Here is a 15,795-nt window from a genome sequence, read left to right as displayed (position 1 = left end):
GTTTTCTATTGGGCCGGTTTGGTTTTGAACACCTCTAACTTAAACTCTTAAGTATTTCTCAAACAATACACTTTTGAAAATTAAAGTGAAAAAGAAATAGACAAAAAGACACGAAATCAGATTGTAATGTTGGAGCCGCAAAATCAAGTCAAGACGCATAGCAAATCAAGATTGAAATACATTTCATTTTCATTCATTGATATATAATATAAATGTAAATCTCAATTGGCTTCTTAATCATCTTTATTTATTAAACTTGTCATATGGACTTAAAGGTTTTTTTTTTGTGTAAGCAAGAATTTCATATATGGGAGAACTAAGGGTTCTCCAAACCTTGATACACAAGAGCGGAAAAGTCCGACAAAAAGACAAAATTACAAACCAATTCCACCTACGACATAAAATACAAAGGATCCTTGCAAAAGTCGTAAAAATTGCAATTGGAATAAGCAATGTCGCCAATGGAAGCCCACCTCCACACCAAAAACTTTATATTCCAAACTATATTGTTAATATTCCACTTTTCATTCCTAAAACAAAAACCGTTTCTTGTTAACCAAATACTCCAACAAACGGCAAGCCAAAACACCCCCAATTTACCGTCTTTAATTCCCTTTCTCCGACCGAAGAGTAACCATTCCATAAAAGAAGACATTCCCTCCTCCTCTCTCCAATCCGGAAAATCCAACCAAACACCAATTTCCCTCCAAACAACTTTGATCACAACACATTTAAAGAAAATATGATCTTTTTCTTCCAAGTGTGTGTTACAAAAAATGCAATTTAAGCTAGAATTAGAAGAAGCAAAAGAAATACCTCTATACACTAAAAGATCTTTAGTGGGTAGCCTATTCACAAAAAGCCTCCAAGCAAAAGCTTTAATCTTATAAGGGACCTCCAATTTCCAAACAATTTCCAAAGCCTCCTCAAACCTTTTGGATGGACCAAACGGAGTACGAAAAGAAACATACCGGTGGTAACACGAAGCTACCGAAAACATTTTATCCAACTCAAGACTCCAACACACGGAATCTCTACCACCTTTCAACCCCCCATAAACCTCAAGGAGGGACCGGAGCACTCCCATGTCCGACTCTAAACCGGCTTCCACCACTTCCTCCGCCGAAATTCCAAGATCACCCCAAAACCATTCCTCCTCTCTCCAACCTCCCATAGCCGCAACGGACACTTTTTTAAGAGACGAAAGCTCAAAAAGATCCGGAAAATTATCCTTCAAAGAAATATTATTTAACCAAACTACTTCCCAAAAAGGTGTATTAAAACCATTTCCCACAACAAAACTACAATAGGAAGAGAAAGGGTCCTTTTGTAACGGAGTAGAGATATCAACCTTTAGTAAGTCGCACCACCAAAAAGAAGAAGAAATAGGCTTGAAAACATCTCCACCGGTAAAAGCATGCATACACACATCTCCATAACGGGCTTTTAACACCTCATGCCACAAAGATCCTCCTTCTTGCGCTATCCTCCATTTCCATTTATTCAAAAGTGCCGCATTGAAATCTTTTATATCCTTAATAGCCAAACCTCCCTTAGAGTAAGGTAAAGTCACCTCATTCCAACTAACCCAATGAATGCTTCTTTTTTCAACCGCCCCTCCCCATAAAAAATTGGTTTGAATCTTGGTGATTTCTTTAACCACTTTAGACGGCATCTTGTAAAAAGACATTATGAAAATAGATAAGGAGCTCAAAATAGATTTCAAAAGAGTAATCCTACCTCCAAGATTAAGAAAACGATGCCTCCACCCCTTTAAACGATTCCTCATCTTCTCCATAAGAGGTAGCCAAGTAGCCTCCTTTCTCGGATTACAACCAATAGGAACACCAAGAAAAATAAAGTTGCTATCTTCGATTTTGCAAGAGAGATACAAAGAAGCGGCCTCCAAAAATTGAGACGGAATATTAATCCCTATCAATTTGCTTTTGTGAAAATTTATGCCTAAGCCCGAAACAAGCTCAAAAGCCCTCAAAACAATTTTTAAAGCCTTTATGTGTTTCCAAGAGCCTTTACCAACCAAAAGGGTGTCATCCGCAAATTGGAGGATGTCGACGGCGCATCTTCTATTTAGCACTATACCCTCGTATTCACCAACTTCAATAGACTTTCTAACCAATCTAGAAAGGGCCTCCGTCACAAGAACAAAAAGAAACGGGGATAAAGGATCGCCTTGCCTTAACCCTCTCTTAACCTCAAACTCATTGGTAGGACTCCCATTAACCACCACCGACATATCACTTTTAAAAACCAACAACTCCATCCAATTTCTCCATTTAGCACCAAAGCCCATCTTAACCAACATACCCCGCAAAAACTCCCAAGAGACCTTGTCGTAAGCCTTTTCAAAATCAACTTTGAAAAGGAAGCAAGACATACCTTCTTTTCGAGCATAGTCCACCACTTCATTAGCAACCAAAACGCCATCGAGCAAATGCCTACCCGGAACAAAAGCACTTTGACAATGAGAAACTAAAGAATTTAACACCACTTTAAGCCTACCCGCCAAAACTTTAGCCATAATTTTGTACATGCACCCTACCAAGCAAATCAGTCTATAATCATCTAAGCATAAAGGATTAGGAGATTTTGGTACCAAAGCCAAAAAAGAAGACGTCACCGCTTTTGATAATTCCCCTCCCACGAAAAAGTGCTCAAAATACCTCAAAAAATCTTCTTTAAGAAAAGACCAACACCTCCTAATGAACAAGAAGGAAAAACCATCCGGCCCCGGGCTTTTTGTTCCTCCACAACACTTTAATGCCTCCTTAATTTCTTCCTCATGAAAAGGTCTTTCTAGCCAAAGACTATCCACCTCGCTCAACTTATCAAAACAAATACCATCTAGCGTTGGAAACTCCCCTTCCTCCTCTTCAAACTTTTTTGAATAATGAAGTGCTACAAAATCTTTAATATCTTTAACCGATTCAATCATACCTTCCGGAGAATTAAAAGGCCCTATGTGGTTGTATCTTCTTTTTTCCTTCATAACTTTGTGAAAGAAACCGCTATTGGAATCCCCTTCCTTCATCCACTTCAAGTTGGCTTTTTGAACTAACATGTTTTCTTTAATCCTCAATTTCGTCCAAAAGCGACTCGTAGCTTCCTTCCTATTGAATAAAATATCCGAGTTTATAAACTCATCTCCCGCTTCCAACAACACATCACCATTATTAATAGTACAAACTTCGTCTTGAATTTCCAAGTCCATCCTTCCAAAAACCTCTTTATTCCACTTTTTAAGGCTATTTTTAAGGAGAAAAAGCTTTTGTTTTAGCACATAATCCCCTCTCCCAACCACTCTAAAACTCTTCCACTCGTTTTCCACGAAAGCATAAAAGGAAGCACAGGAAAACCATTCATTGTTGAACTTAAACGGTTTAGGACCCCAATTGCTTTTGTCTACTTCCAACCAAACCGGACAATGATCCGACACATCCCTCTCCCCCACCCATTGACCCACCACGCCCCAATCGTTCACCACTTTATCCGAGACAAGGAATCTATCAATTCTACTCATCGATCTACCATCACCGCTATACCAAGTGAACTTTTTCCCTTTACACGGAACATCTACTAATCTTGACTCTACTATAAAATCCGCAAAACCACTTACTTCTTGACTATTAGAAACCACCCCTCTTCCCTTCCGCTCACTCCTTTCCTTGACCGCATTAAAATCACCACCTATGATCCACTCTCCGTCTTTCCAATTATCTTTCAAGTCTAAAATCTTCCGCCATAAAATTCTCTTCTTAGAAGCATCACAAGACGAGTACACATTCAATAAGTAAAAAAATTTATTGTCTTTGTAGAACTTGATACCAAGATACCCCTCCCCTTTGAAACTAAAGACAACCTCAAGAGCTTTCTCCTTCCATAACGTCAAAATACCTCCCGACCTCCCCGACGAGTTTGAAAAGGAGAAACCAATATCGCCACCACTCCAAAAACTTTTCGCCACAAAATCTTGTAATTCTCTAATCTTTGTCTCTTGAATCAAGAAAACATCCGCCTTGCTTTTAGAAATCAAAGAATTAATTCTCCTCCTTTTCAAAGCATTGCCACCCCCTCTAATATTTAATGTTCCGATAATCATGGAACACTAAATTTAGACCCCAACAAACCACCTTTTTTCAAAACCGCTTGTTTGTTCAACAAATCAATTCTTTTAACAACTTCGGAACTCTCCCCTTTGTGAGTGACCCCCAAAGACTCCATCGCCTTCCACACCTTAGAACTTTCTTCGCCCAACAATTCATTCCATTGCCTTCGATTGTTCCTCTCGATGTCGCTACTTCCGCTAAAATTACCATAAAAACAGCCCCTACCCATACTGCAGTCACTCGGTTCAGCCGGCAAAGGGAGGCTAACCGCTCCACCTCTGCTATCGATACCGTTGCTTCCAGCCTGAAAAGCAATTCCAGTAGCTGAAGCCGCACGCCTGTGCACCACCGTTTTCTTTTCACCTGCCAACAAAACTTTTCGTCTGTGTCTGTTAACCTTCTTTAATGCTCTGTGATGAAGCGAGCCTGTTATCTCCGACATGTTCTTGAAAGCCATCTTTTTTAATCTACGTTTTTTCCTCTCTTTAATAACAGTGATTGCCTTATCAAAAGATCCAAACGTGCTTGGTGCCAAAGGAATATCATCATTGATACCACTCGTTCCCTTCAATAAATTTTCTCCATCTCCTTGAATACTTCCCATCTCCTTCCGAGCAAACCCAGCTGTGTTGGACATAATCTGAGTGATGGGAACTACAGTCCCAGAACTACCACTGTCTTCGATTGCCCCTTCAACAGAACCATGTGATTCCGCCGGTAAAAACGAATTAGCCTGCCCCTCCACACCTACAGACAACCCCTCATCAACAGGGACCAATACCGTAACCTCCTTTGCTGGCCTCGCTAATCCAACAACAATTGAGTCGGTATCTCTCTCCGCTGCCACCTTCCGAGCCTCTGAAAACTCCGCTTCTCTGCTACAGGAAAATTCTTGAATCACATCCTCCTCCTCTTCATTATCAAAAGCCACCGCAGCCTCCAACGAGGACGAAATCGAGTCAGAATCTGATGTATAAACACTTTCCGAAACGAAGCTAGAGGAAAAGCTGCCTGTGTCCTCCCTAAGGACCAAAGTATAATCCCTATTGTCCACCTGAAGCAATAACCTCTCTTGCAATGAATAATCCAACGGCACTGATAAACGGATCCTTGCTATATCCCGAGTGTCACCAGATATCGAATTAACGTCCACAGCCAAGAAAGAACCTAAAAAATTTGCAAGGTCTACAAAAAACTCTTCCCTCCAAACATGTAAAGGCACCCCATAAATCCTAATCCACATTGGCCTTACAACGTCCACCGAATCCTCTGTCCACGGAATAACGTTTTCGAAGCAATTCCTCCACCAAGACTCCCCCTCCTTTATGAAGTTCTCTATGGTCCCCTCTACTGCTTCTTCCAATAAGCATAAAGAATCTCCCATTGGAGTAGATTTAACATTATAGTAACCTTCCATCTCTATCTTGGTTTGCATACCATAAGATGACCCTAAAGACTTCACTTTCCCCACAAACGCTTTGCGGAGCCTTTTCTTTTCTTCCTCCGAAGAGTTATAAGCAAACGGAGACTTCTCAACTAACGGCGACACTCCAATCACCCCGTTGTTCAGTACTGCATCCACAAACGTTCTCTTCCCGTTCCTAGTCCGGTTCCTGAAATCTCCTCCTGTGTTTAAAACCGGATGACGAGAGCCACTGCTAAAAACCGAATCCTTTAAAGCACCACTTGAAAAACCCCTTCTAGCACCGAACCTACCACCAGCCACCGGAGCTCTACGATCAAACCTTGGTTCATTTGCGTGAATTTTCCTCCCACCTATTTGCACATTGTCTAATCTAACGGCTAACAAGCGCGGTTCCTGCACCTCCACAAACCTCGCGAAACCGAACCGTTTCCCCACCTTGTTTCTTCTAGGAGCAATCGAAACTTCGACTACTTTGCCAATGCAACCAAACAAACCAAACAAGTCTTCCGCCCTCGTAGAGTCTGGAAACTCAGAAACATAGAACGAAAAAATCTCCCCCAAGCCGGTTCTGTCCAAAGCTTTGTGAGGGAAAGAATCCCAGGCAGGGGACCATTTCCTAAAACTCTTCTTTTTAACTTCAGACCATAAACCCTTGCACATCTTAACAGGAAAGCACACCTTCTCCCAAAAATCACCAGCCCAGCAGACAGAAACAATATAAAAGATCCAGAAGCCACTAAATAACCTAACCTGAAGAGCGAAGACCACACAGAAAGACGCAGAAAATAATCCAAGCCGAATAAACGCCCAGCAAACACCAAAGAAGCTCAGAAATCAAAAGCCCCAATCAACTACTCTACCAAGGTCCCTGATCCTAAGATCAGAAATTTAAACCGAAGATAGAGAAGAAGAGATGGAGAAACCCTTAATTTCTTATGGACTTAAAGGTGTAGTGTTGAAAATAACACATTCAATATTAATTAGTTTACATTAAAAGAAAACAGTCAATCGGTGACAAAGACACAAGCAAATCATGTAAATTTTCCTCTCTCTTTCATACACAAGTACACACATACAATTTTTGGCAAATCTTGAAGTATCAAAAATAGAATTTACAAGTTTAGAATAAGTTGCGCTAATTAACTACTAAACCTAGCTATCTATATATATAGTTTTATTTATAATATTTTGCAAAATTAAAATTTCAATGATCTTTGAATACTCTTTTAATAACTGAGATTTATGATCTATATGAATCAATAATAAATAATTTCGAGAGAATACATTATTATAGAAAATACTATTCACAAGGGTTGTGAAATGTATATAATAAAGGTCGTATGTCCGTTGATGGATAGTGTGTACTTATAAATATGCTACTATCCACCACGGACGTACGACCGTGGTGATAAAGTAGGTAGCGTACTAAATATCATAACATTTATATTTAATAACCGTTTATATATATATATATATATATATATATATATATATATATATATATATATATATATATATATATATATATATATATATATATATATATATATATTCGAAATCCAACGACTACAATACAAAATTTACATTTCACCATAATACAATTGTAATAGATAATCGTTGTAGTATGTATACATGAGTAATATGTAGATTACATGGTTTTCCTTACACCTCACTGAACATATAAAACCTTCAAATTGATGTAGAAGATAATAATCTAAAAAAATTAAACTATTTTTAACAAACAACTTAAACAAATCACTATATTTCGAATTTCATCCATCTTGTAACTCATCTCTCGCTCTTTAACATAGAGAAATTGATTCAATGACCTAAGTTTTTCATAACAACGATTTCCTTTTCTTCTAGTTTACTTTGAAAAGCATCAATTTGTTGGCTAATTCGGATTCATCATCATCACTGTCATCGTAATAGTCATCAAATAATAATGATGATAGTAACGACGATGAGTCCGAATTAGTCAACAAATTGACGCTTTTCAAAAATAAATTATAAGAGAAGGAATCAATGCAATGAAGAACATAGGACATTGAACCAAATTCTATATGTTAAAGAGCGAGATATGAATTACGAGATGCATGCAATTCGAAAAACATTGATTGATCTAAGTTGGTTTTCAAATATAACTTGATTTTAAGATTATTATTTTTGAAGCAATTTAAATGAATGCATGTTCATGAAGGGTTTCTGAAACAAGCAATCTACATACAATATAATAAACTCAACTGGATCTTCTATCAATCGACATAAGAAATTAATGTTGTAAGATTCAGAAAAACAAAATATTTCAAGAAACATTTATGACTTAGCAATGTTTTGTTCTTGTTCTGAGAAACATTTATCAAGAACAACATCATACAATAACATTTATCAACATTTAACAACAAACAACAACATACAATAACATATCAACTCATAAAATATTTCATAAACGTACCTTTTATTGAAAATATTCGTGGAAAATGAAAACGAATAAATAATATACTAGTCTCAGAATAAATTGAAGTTGGTATACTTTGGGTTGTTATGAAGAAAAAATACAAGTCGGATGAAGCATCCACAATAACTTCATTCTTTTTGTATTGTTTCTTCATAGCAACACAAACCATTTGTGAATCACGTCCATTCTTTGTGACTTAACAATGTTTAGTTCTTTTTTTGAGAAACATTTATCAACAACAATAACATTTATCAACAAAATCAGAACAACATATCAACTCATAAAATGTTTCACGAAAGTACCTTTTTTTGAAAAGATTCTTGGAAAATGAAGACGTTCTATTGTTTTAACCTCATGTGTTGTGGCCTGGTAAATATTGCCTAATCCTTTTATAGAATCACATGCTACGAGGAATAGGCAATATTTACCCCATTAGGCATGCCAACAATCACCCAACGTCTCTGACACGCAAAGCCCTTTTAGTCGTTTTGTCTTCTAAAAAAGCCCATCAATAGCAGCATTTAATGTTGTGTGTGCTATTGTCTGTGATGCTTAAGGGCCTCACCTCAAGCTCTACTTGAAGGACTCTCCCCCAAGATCTGGGTGAGGGATTCTCCCTAGGCTTCGCCTGAGGGATTTTTCTGGATCGGATCCAAACGTGAAAACCTAAAATAATTTGGTTAAATCACTTCGCCATTTTCAAGTCCTCGCGGTAAAGGGATTGTGTAATTGGATAATTTTCTGGGCCTCGGGAAGGAAAGTATGTGACTATATGTTACAAGTCAGTTGGCTCCACTCTGGAGGAGCTCCTACTATGAGGTGATACGCCACCCGAAATGGGGAAGAAGTCACCCAATAATATGGTGATATGATGCCCATTTGGGCATGATTTGTTTGAGGTGACTCATTCACTCTCCATATGTGGTTTATGAGGTGTTCAAGAACTAGCTAACTGTAGGAGTCATGGGAGGAAAAATGCCCCCCATCTATTTGAGGAAGAGAGGAAGAGACGGGTATTCCTAAGTTCTCATGTTGCTAACGCCATCCAGCCCATGCCTAAGATGCCTTACATATACCTCGTTCCTTATATGGGAAGGTGATCTTAAATCTTTCTCCCCAAAAAGCGATACATAGAGCTTCTCACAACCCTATGTGAGTTAGCCTTAAAAATAACCAAATACCCTAAACACCATAGACAATCCTACACTGTAAGGGGTTCTCCTCATTCTAATTTTTTAGCGAATATAATGTACAACACCAAGATTTGGTTTTTGTCAATTAAGGGTTCATGAAAGGGATGATCCCATTTAGGATTTAGGGCTTGTTATCGCGGTTTTACAACTAAATATTTAAAGGCATTGATTGAATTGGGTATTAGCAGTGTGCATTTATCTCGTTCGACAATCATAAAAATTTCAATGTTTATTTAGTATAAAGAAATTAAATACATGACAGGTGAGTTTGATGGAAACTTTCAAGGATTTTGATCTTTTTGCTATAATATTCAGAGCAGTCAAGGAGTAGAATTCATGCTAATCAAATAGAAGATTTGACATATCGTCAACATGGACAATTATGCAACCATGAAGGTAAAAATGCATTTCAAGAGATTCTTGAGTGTGGAATTTAACCCGAGAACGTTTGTAATACGGTGAACTGACTTTTTATCGAAATGTTGCGGTTAAGCATGAGTCGCCACCGACTTTTATTTTATCCAAACAAATTCAGAAAGGCAAAAAGAAACAGAAAAAACCTTTTAAAGAAATCTAAGTTCGGGGGGTAATTTATGCAAAGGGAAGGTGTAAGGCACCCTTTGCATCCATGGTTTTCCATGGGCTCTTAATTGCTTTGCTTGCTCGTTTGTCTTTAGAAAAAGTAGATGAAAGAGGAAAAAAAAGGACTTTAGCTCGTAAATGAGCGTAGCCAGTTTTTGAAGAATTGTGAGAAAGAATATTAAAATTGAGCATTGCAAGGCAATTAGGGGCAATTACCTTAAACTCAGATGATAGGTCTCTTTTTAGCCTTTCAGAATGAAAGGGTCAATCCTTGCCATAAGAGGGCAGGAAGCCTTTCGTTTGGAGGTTGAAGGGTCGTCGAAGCATCCTTTGCCATAAGACTGTCCCATGCCATAGAAGGGCAGGTAATCTAAGGCAAGGATCAGAATAAGCCATTTTTCGTTAGGCAACCAGAAGATACCTCAGCCATTTTCCGTAGGCAACTTCCGAGGGTCGAGGTCATATTTGTGTATCGAAGGCAGCATCATTTAGGGTCATATGACCTTTAATATTCGAGGCAGCACAACTGAGGTATCTTCAAATTCGAGGGACATGGCTTATTCTGCAAAAAAACACAAAGGCAACAGGCAACAGGCAACAAGGCAACAGGCAACAGAGAGGTTACCCCAAAAGGGTGCGTGTGTGCAACATTCACGTGGTTAAGTTCAGTTATTTATCTTGTAATTAGTGACTCTAATCCAGTTTAAATTTGCACTCCCTAAATTACTAACCACGCAGTATATAAATTATGGGAAGGGGAAAATGAAACCAGCGGAGGAGAGGGGAATTGTAACCAGCGGGATAAAAACATAAAATAAAATGGGGTTTAGGGTTACCAACAACGTAGCTTTGGCATTTGACAAACCCTGAAAAGGAAAAAAAAGAAGAGACAGAAAACAGAGAGTGAGTGCATTATCGGTTCGAATGCGAACTTTATTAACCATAAAAAGGAATGATGAAATTAATAAAATAAATGAATGAAAAGTACTTAGCTTGGCATTTGCCCTGACAGGGTTGGGGGGCAAAGGTTTGCCTGAAGCATTGACTCTGACCATTGAGAATTGAAAGAAGAAACAACAAGGCGTGAGTGTATAGGCAGTTCATTGTCATTAAAAATAAATCCTAATTAAATAAAAGGCAGGAAAATATTTAAATAATTAAAGACTAAAACTTAGCTTTTGAATTCGACGTGGCGCGTTATCGGGAGAAACCCTGTTGGTAACCTTTGATTAGGTGTGGTGGAGGTCTATGATGGAGCAACATGTTCTGGTGAGGATGAATTTGCGAATATCCACGAGAATAGATGAACAGCTCGAATGTACCTCGCAATAAATAAAAAAATGGTAGTACGATAATATATATTGATGCGTGATTAATAAATGAAAATACAAAAACAAGCATGTTTTTGGTATTCTTTAATATTTAAAAGAAAATGTCTAACTAATAAAATAAAATATGGAAAACAAGTGAATTAAAATAATTTTGTATTTTTTATGTTTTTGTTTGAAATTTTTAAAGAAATTAAAGTTAACACATTTCATAAAAATAAATATTTATATTATGAACAATTGAAGAACTTAAATAAAATAAATAAAAACTAACCTTGGACAAGGTTGTACGTAAAAGCCAATATCACTTCTTTTCTTATTTTTTTTATTTTTATTATTTTTTATTATTTACACTAACAACCAATCTATAAGAGACACATGGCCATAAAAATTTTACAAAAAAAAAAAAACTAGCAATCACATTGTATAGAAAAAGGCAAATAGAACAAGTCAAACCCAACTTCTCTCTACTGTTATCCCTGTGAATCGAAACAACAACGACAACACAAGCCCTTCTTCTTTCCATGATTTTGTCCTCTCTATTCCTCAAATTCTCTCTTCTCCATTATTGTTTCATACTCTCACCCATTAACCATTCCTCTATTTCAAATGACAACAACAATAAACATTACTGTTTCTAAACCAACAACATATCAATTTACCCATTCAACTTAAACATAACATGGTCAACAATAATCCATCAGACGGACACAAGCACAGGCATTAATCCATTCAAGTCGAAAAATAAACATATTCTAATGACATGAAGCTAAAGGAAACAGGCGTGAATCGAAATTACCCGGGCGATTTAACAAAAAAAGCTTTGACGATTACATTCTGATATCCTCCTCGTCGGAACTCCGCATGGTGTCCGGAGATGGCTTCGATCCGTTAGTGCTTGGACGTTTCGTCGGAACTGTGGGTGTTAGGGCGGAGCGTCCAGTATCATCGGCGTCGGATGCTGGCTGTGCGTGAGAGATCCGACTAGGGGCTCGATCCTTTGTGACTGTTGGCATTCATCAAAGTTGTATCGAATGAGATCCGTAGTATGATCAGAAACCTTATTGAAATCTTCGGATCCAGATCGATGTCGAGATGTATTTTGAACCGAATTGGATGTGGCTGAAACTTTTGTGTGTATTGTTAGTGAACGAAGACTAGGATTGTAAGAGTCGGTGGAACTTCTATACAGATCCAAGTGGTGGTCTGTGAATAGGTTAGGATTTATATCCGTTTCCTTTTTTTTTTTTTGTGAAGAGTGACTATTTATAAGATGAGAGATTAGGTTAAGAAGTTAAAAAATGCATAAAATCAAATTGATTATGATTAATTAAAATAATCAAAAGTCCCAAATTAAAATTATTTGATTTGAGATTTATGATTATATTTAACCAATTACGTCAATTCTTTCCTAAAACTACAAATACTAACCTAAAATGCAAAATGCTGTAAAATCTTTTCAAATCTTTTTATTTTTTTGATTTTTTGATGTTTTTTTATAAAAAAAATGAAAAATTGAAAAATTAATTTTTTTTAAAAAAAATGATTAAATAATAAATACGAAAATTAAGTATTAAAATGATAAAAAAACATATTTTTGTGATTTTGAATAAAAATAAAGTTAAAACTAAAGTTATAAACAAATAAGAGGTAAAAATGTCAGTAAGTGAGACTCGAATCCAGGACCTCTCGCGCTTGTACACTCAAATCCTTACCGACTGGGTTATGTCAATTACTTGAAATAAAATGACATATGAAAATATATGAGGGCAAATTTTGGGGTATGACAACGTTAAAATCAAAAAGTGATTAAGACTTTTTGGGGAGTAAGAATAAATAAGAATCGGCCTTACAATCTGATTCAAAGGGAAGAAAATTTGATAGTGGGTGAAAATTGACATAATTCAAAGTCAAACCGCATAAGTTTTTGAGATATCATTGAGCAAAGAAAAATATTTTTTTATAGAAGCGCGAAAGAATGAGTCTAGTATGTATCCAACAATAACAAGGGTGTGTCCATACTTAAGACGAGAGTTGTAGAGGTCAGTGTAAGTAACAAGAAACAAATTTGGTAGCAATTTGTCTAACATATGAAAGAGAAAAGTAGAAAATTAAGTATCATATGGGATACTAGAGTTTTGACGTGTTAGATCAAAAGTTGGACAACAATTGCAAAATTTAATTATGGAGATAGTCAAGAATAAAGAGAAGAATCGTTCTATTTTGATAAAGTAATACAATTAGAATTAGTGGCAGAGCCAGGAATTTTGGATAGTCTGGGCAAAAATATTTAATTGGGTTAGGTCATTGATTATTCATCTGTTTTAGTTTTCACACCATATTTTTACTAATTTTGCCCATGATTTTGTTTAAAAATCGACTATTAAATTGAGAAAAATACAAAGAAAATAGAGGGTTGAGTCCGGGCTCGTGTCCAAGTTCGATGGGCTATAAAACCGCCCCTAATTAAGATGTGTTTACTATTAATGAAGAAATATTTACCTTAGTTGCAAATTTAATGGTAATATTATAAAAAGAGTCGCACTTTATAATATGTTTTTAGATACTATAGAAATAAACATGAAATTTCACCTCATACTTAAAAGATTAAGCATAAACATAAATGATCAAATTGAGATAAAGAGTTACTTATACAAATACAAATAGTAAATAAACCAATTCTAGTCATCATTATAAGTACTACGATATTATAAGTACTTCTGTCAAGGACTATTAAGTATTGAGGATGGACTAAAAATATGACTAGGCAGGACAGCTAGTGTGAATCAAAATTCTTGATTCCCATTGCTTTTCAATGTTTTCAATAGTCAAACTAGCGGGAACTAAAAAAATTTCACATTCCCTCCCCTTTCAAAAGATGTTTAATTTTTGCCACCAACTCCACTTTTTTGAAATAAATACTAATAATATTTGAGTGATCCAAATTGAATCCACACATCACAAAAAGGGAATAATTCAATTATAGTACAATTCGTTTATAAAACTTGATCACAAAAAAGACACCCAGCCTTAAAACATGGCATACAAACTGAATTTGTGCAAATTTCACCTAATTGAAGTAATTCGACTAGAAATGGTCACATAAAACACAACACAATCTTGTGCTTCATTTAGTGTTTGATCCATTTTGAGGATTCAATAGATACTGAATTCAAATTTGAAAAATCAGAATCTAAATCATGTTATTATTATATTTTATACTTATTATTATTATTATTATTATCTAAAACAAAATCTTTCTATTCTACCGACACAAGTTGATTGATTTTCATCATCTTAATAAAGATAAGAAAATAAAGATAAGAAAATGAAACAAAAAAAATGAAGACAAAAACCGATAAATATATCATAGAACCAAAATTGAACTTAGATTCATTCATTTCTTACAACACACTCATAACTCTCTCATTCTCAGCAACAATAATAATCAGTAGCAGAAAATAAAAATTTACATTTATGAAAAGGTTAGGCTCATACTGATCTGGATTTGATTTGGATTCGGAATGGATCCTAAACCTAAAACAATAACCTACTAAATTCTAAAATTAAAAAAAAAATAGAACAAAGATTTAGGGTTTTGATTTAGGCATAAACGGATCCATAAGATAACGACATCAAAAGCACCGCAGCTTTTTCTTCTTCTCCCAATTTCTTCCAATGCGATCTCTGCATAAACACTTCTTTCCCCAAATTCAATAGTCTCTGCTTCATGCTCAAATTATCTCCAACCTTGCTTCCGCCACTTCCGTTACTCTTTTTCCCCTTTCTCGTTCCGTCGTCGTTGTTTCCTTTGCTTATCCCTAAGATCGCTCTCTTTTTCTTCCTGCTCCTGATCCCGCAAGCATTACACAAAGACTGTACAATCAATCACAAAATAGATCAGATAAATTAGATCAGATCAAGCAAAAATAACAATGATTAGTTATCAAATCGAAGAAAATGATTAGTTAATTACCTTTGGACCTGCAGGACCGCCTCGCCATAGAGGTGTTTTGGAAGTTCCGCAATCGGCACAGGTTTTCTTTGGACTGTTTTCCGATGAGACGGCGTTAGGGTTTGAATCTTCAGCTTCTGATCCCTGAAATGAAATGAAATAACATGATCAGTGATTTGAACTTCTTAATCATGAATCAAGAATGATTGAAGTGTGAGAAGCAAATCGAAGCTCACCTTTCCGCTATGATCAACCACCATTCTGATTCCGATTCCGATCAAACACGAACGCGATTCCGGTGAGTTAAACGGAATTGGATGAATCGGAATGGAAGATCGAGCATGCAAGATGGAGAAAATGAAATGATGATGATGATGAAGTGACTGTTTAGAGAGAGAAAGAGAGAGATTTATAGAGAGAGAGTGAGAGAGGAATTGTAGAGAGACACTGATATACTAGCACACACGCACGCAGCAGCCGCAGCAGATCTATAAACACCAGATCTTTATAAATGCAAACTCAAAACCCTAAATTTTCTCTGTTTTGAATTACTATTATACCCTTCTCATTTTCCCAATTCTATTTTCACCCGCCAAAACATCCTAAAAATTGATAAAAGGCGGCACTGTCTTTTTAACCATTAGATTCGTATTTTTGATCATCTCATTTGACTATTAAATCATCAAGTGTTATAAATGTACTATTATTGTATTGTACTGTAACATTCCA

General features: G+C 36.3%; 1 protein-coding gene across 1 annotated transcript; it reads right to left on the bottom strand.

Annotated features, from left to right (window-relative positions):
- Nucleotides 1-14,454: 14,454 nt before the first annotated feature.
- LOC131602533 (GATA transcription factor 16-like) lies at nucleotides 14,455-15,554 on the bottom strand. The gene is made up of 3 exons (XM_058874676.1): nucleotides 15,303-15,554; nucleotides 15,088-15,210; nucleotides 14,455-14,987 (listed from the first exon to the last, which is right to left on the bottom strand). Exons 1-3 carry the CDS (start codon nucleotides 15,324-15,326, stop codon nucleotides 14,715-14,717), a joined length of 420 nt encoding a protein of 139 aa, XP_058730659.1. The 5' UTR covers nucleotides 15,327-15,554; the 3' UTR covers nucleotides 14,455-14,714.
- Nucleotides 15,555-15,795: the final 241 nt, after the last annotated feature.

Source organism: Vicia villosa, linkage group LG1 (genome assembly GCF_029867415.1).
Source record: "Vicia villosa cultivar HV-30 ecotype Madison, WI linkage group LG1, Vvil1.0, whole genome shotgun sequence".
Classification (NCBI taxonomy): domain Eukaryota; kingdom Viridiplantae; phylum Streptophyta; class Magnoliopsida; order Fabales; family Fabaceae; genus Vicia; species Vicia villosa.
This window is presented reverse-complemented; position numbering and strand designations above follow the sequence as displayed.

Excerpts from the sequence above, each read along its gene's own strand:
- LOC131602533 (XM_058874676.1), bottom strand. The coding sequence starts at position 15,326 with ATGGTGGTTGATCATAGCGGAAAG. Across the intron at positions 15,211-15,302 it reads TGGTTGATCATAGCGGAAAG|GGATCAGAAGCTGAAGATTC; the intron begins GTGAGCTTCGAT and ends ATTTCATTTCAG. Across the intron at positions 14,988-15,087 it reads GCGGTCCTGCAGGTCCAAAG|TCTTTGTGTAATGCTTGCGG; the intron begins GTAATTAACTAA and ends TTGATTGTACAG.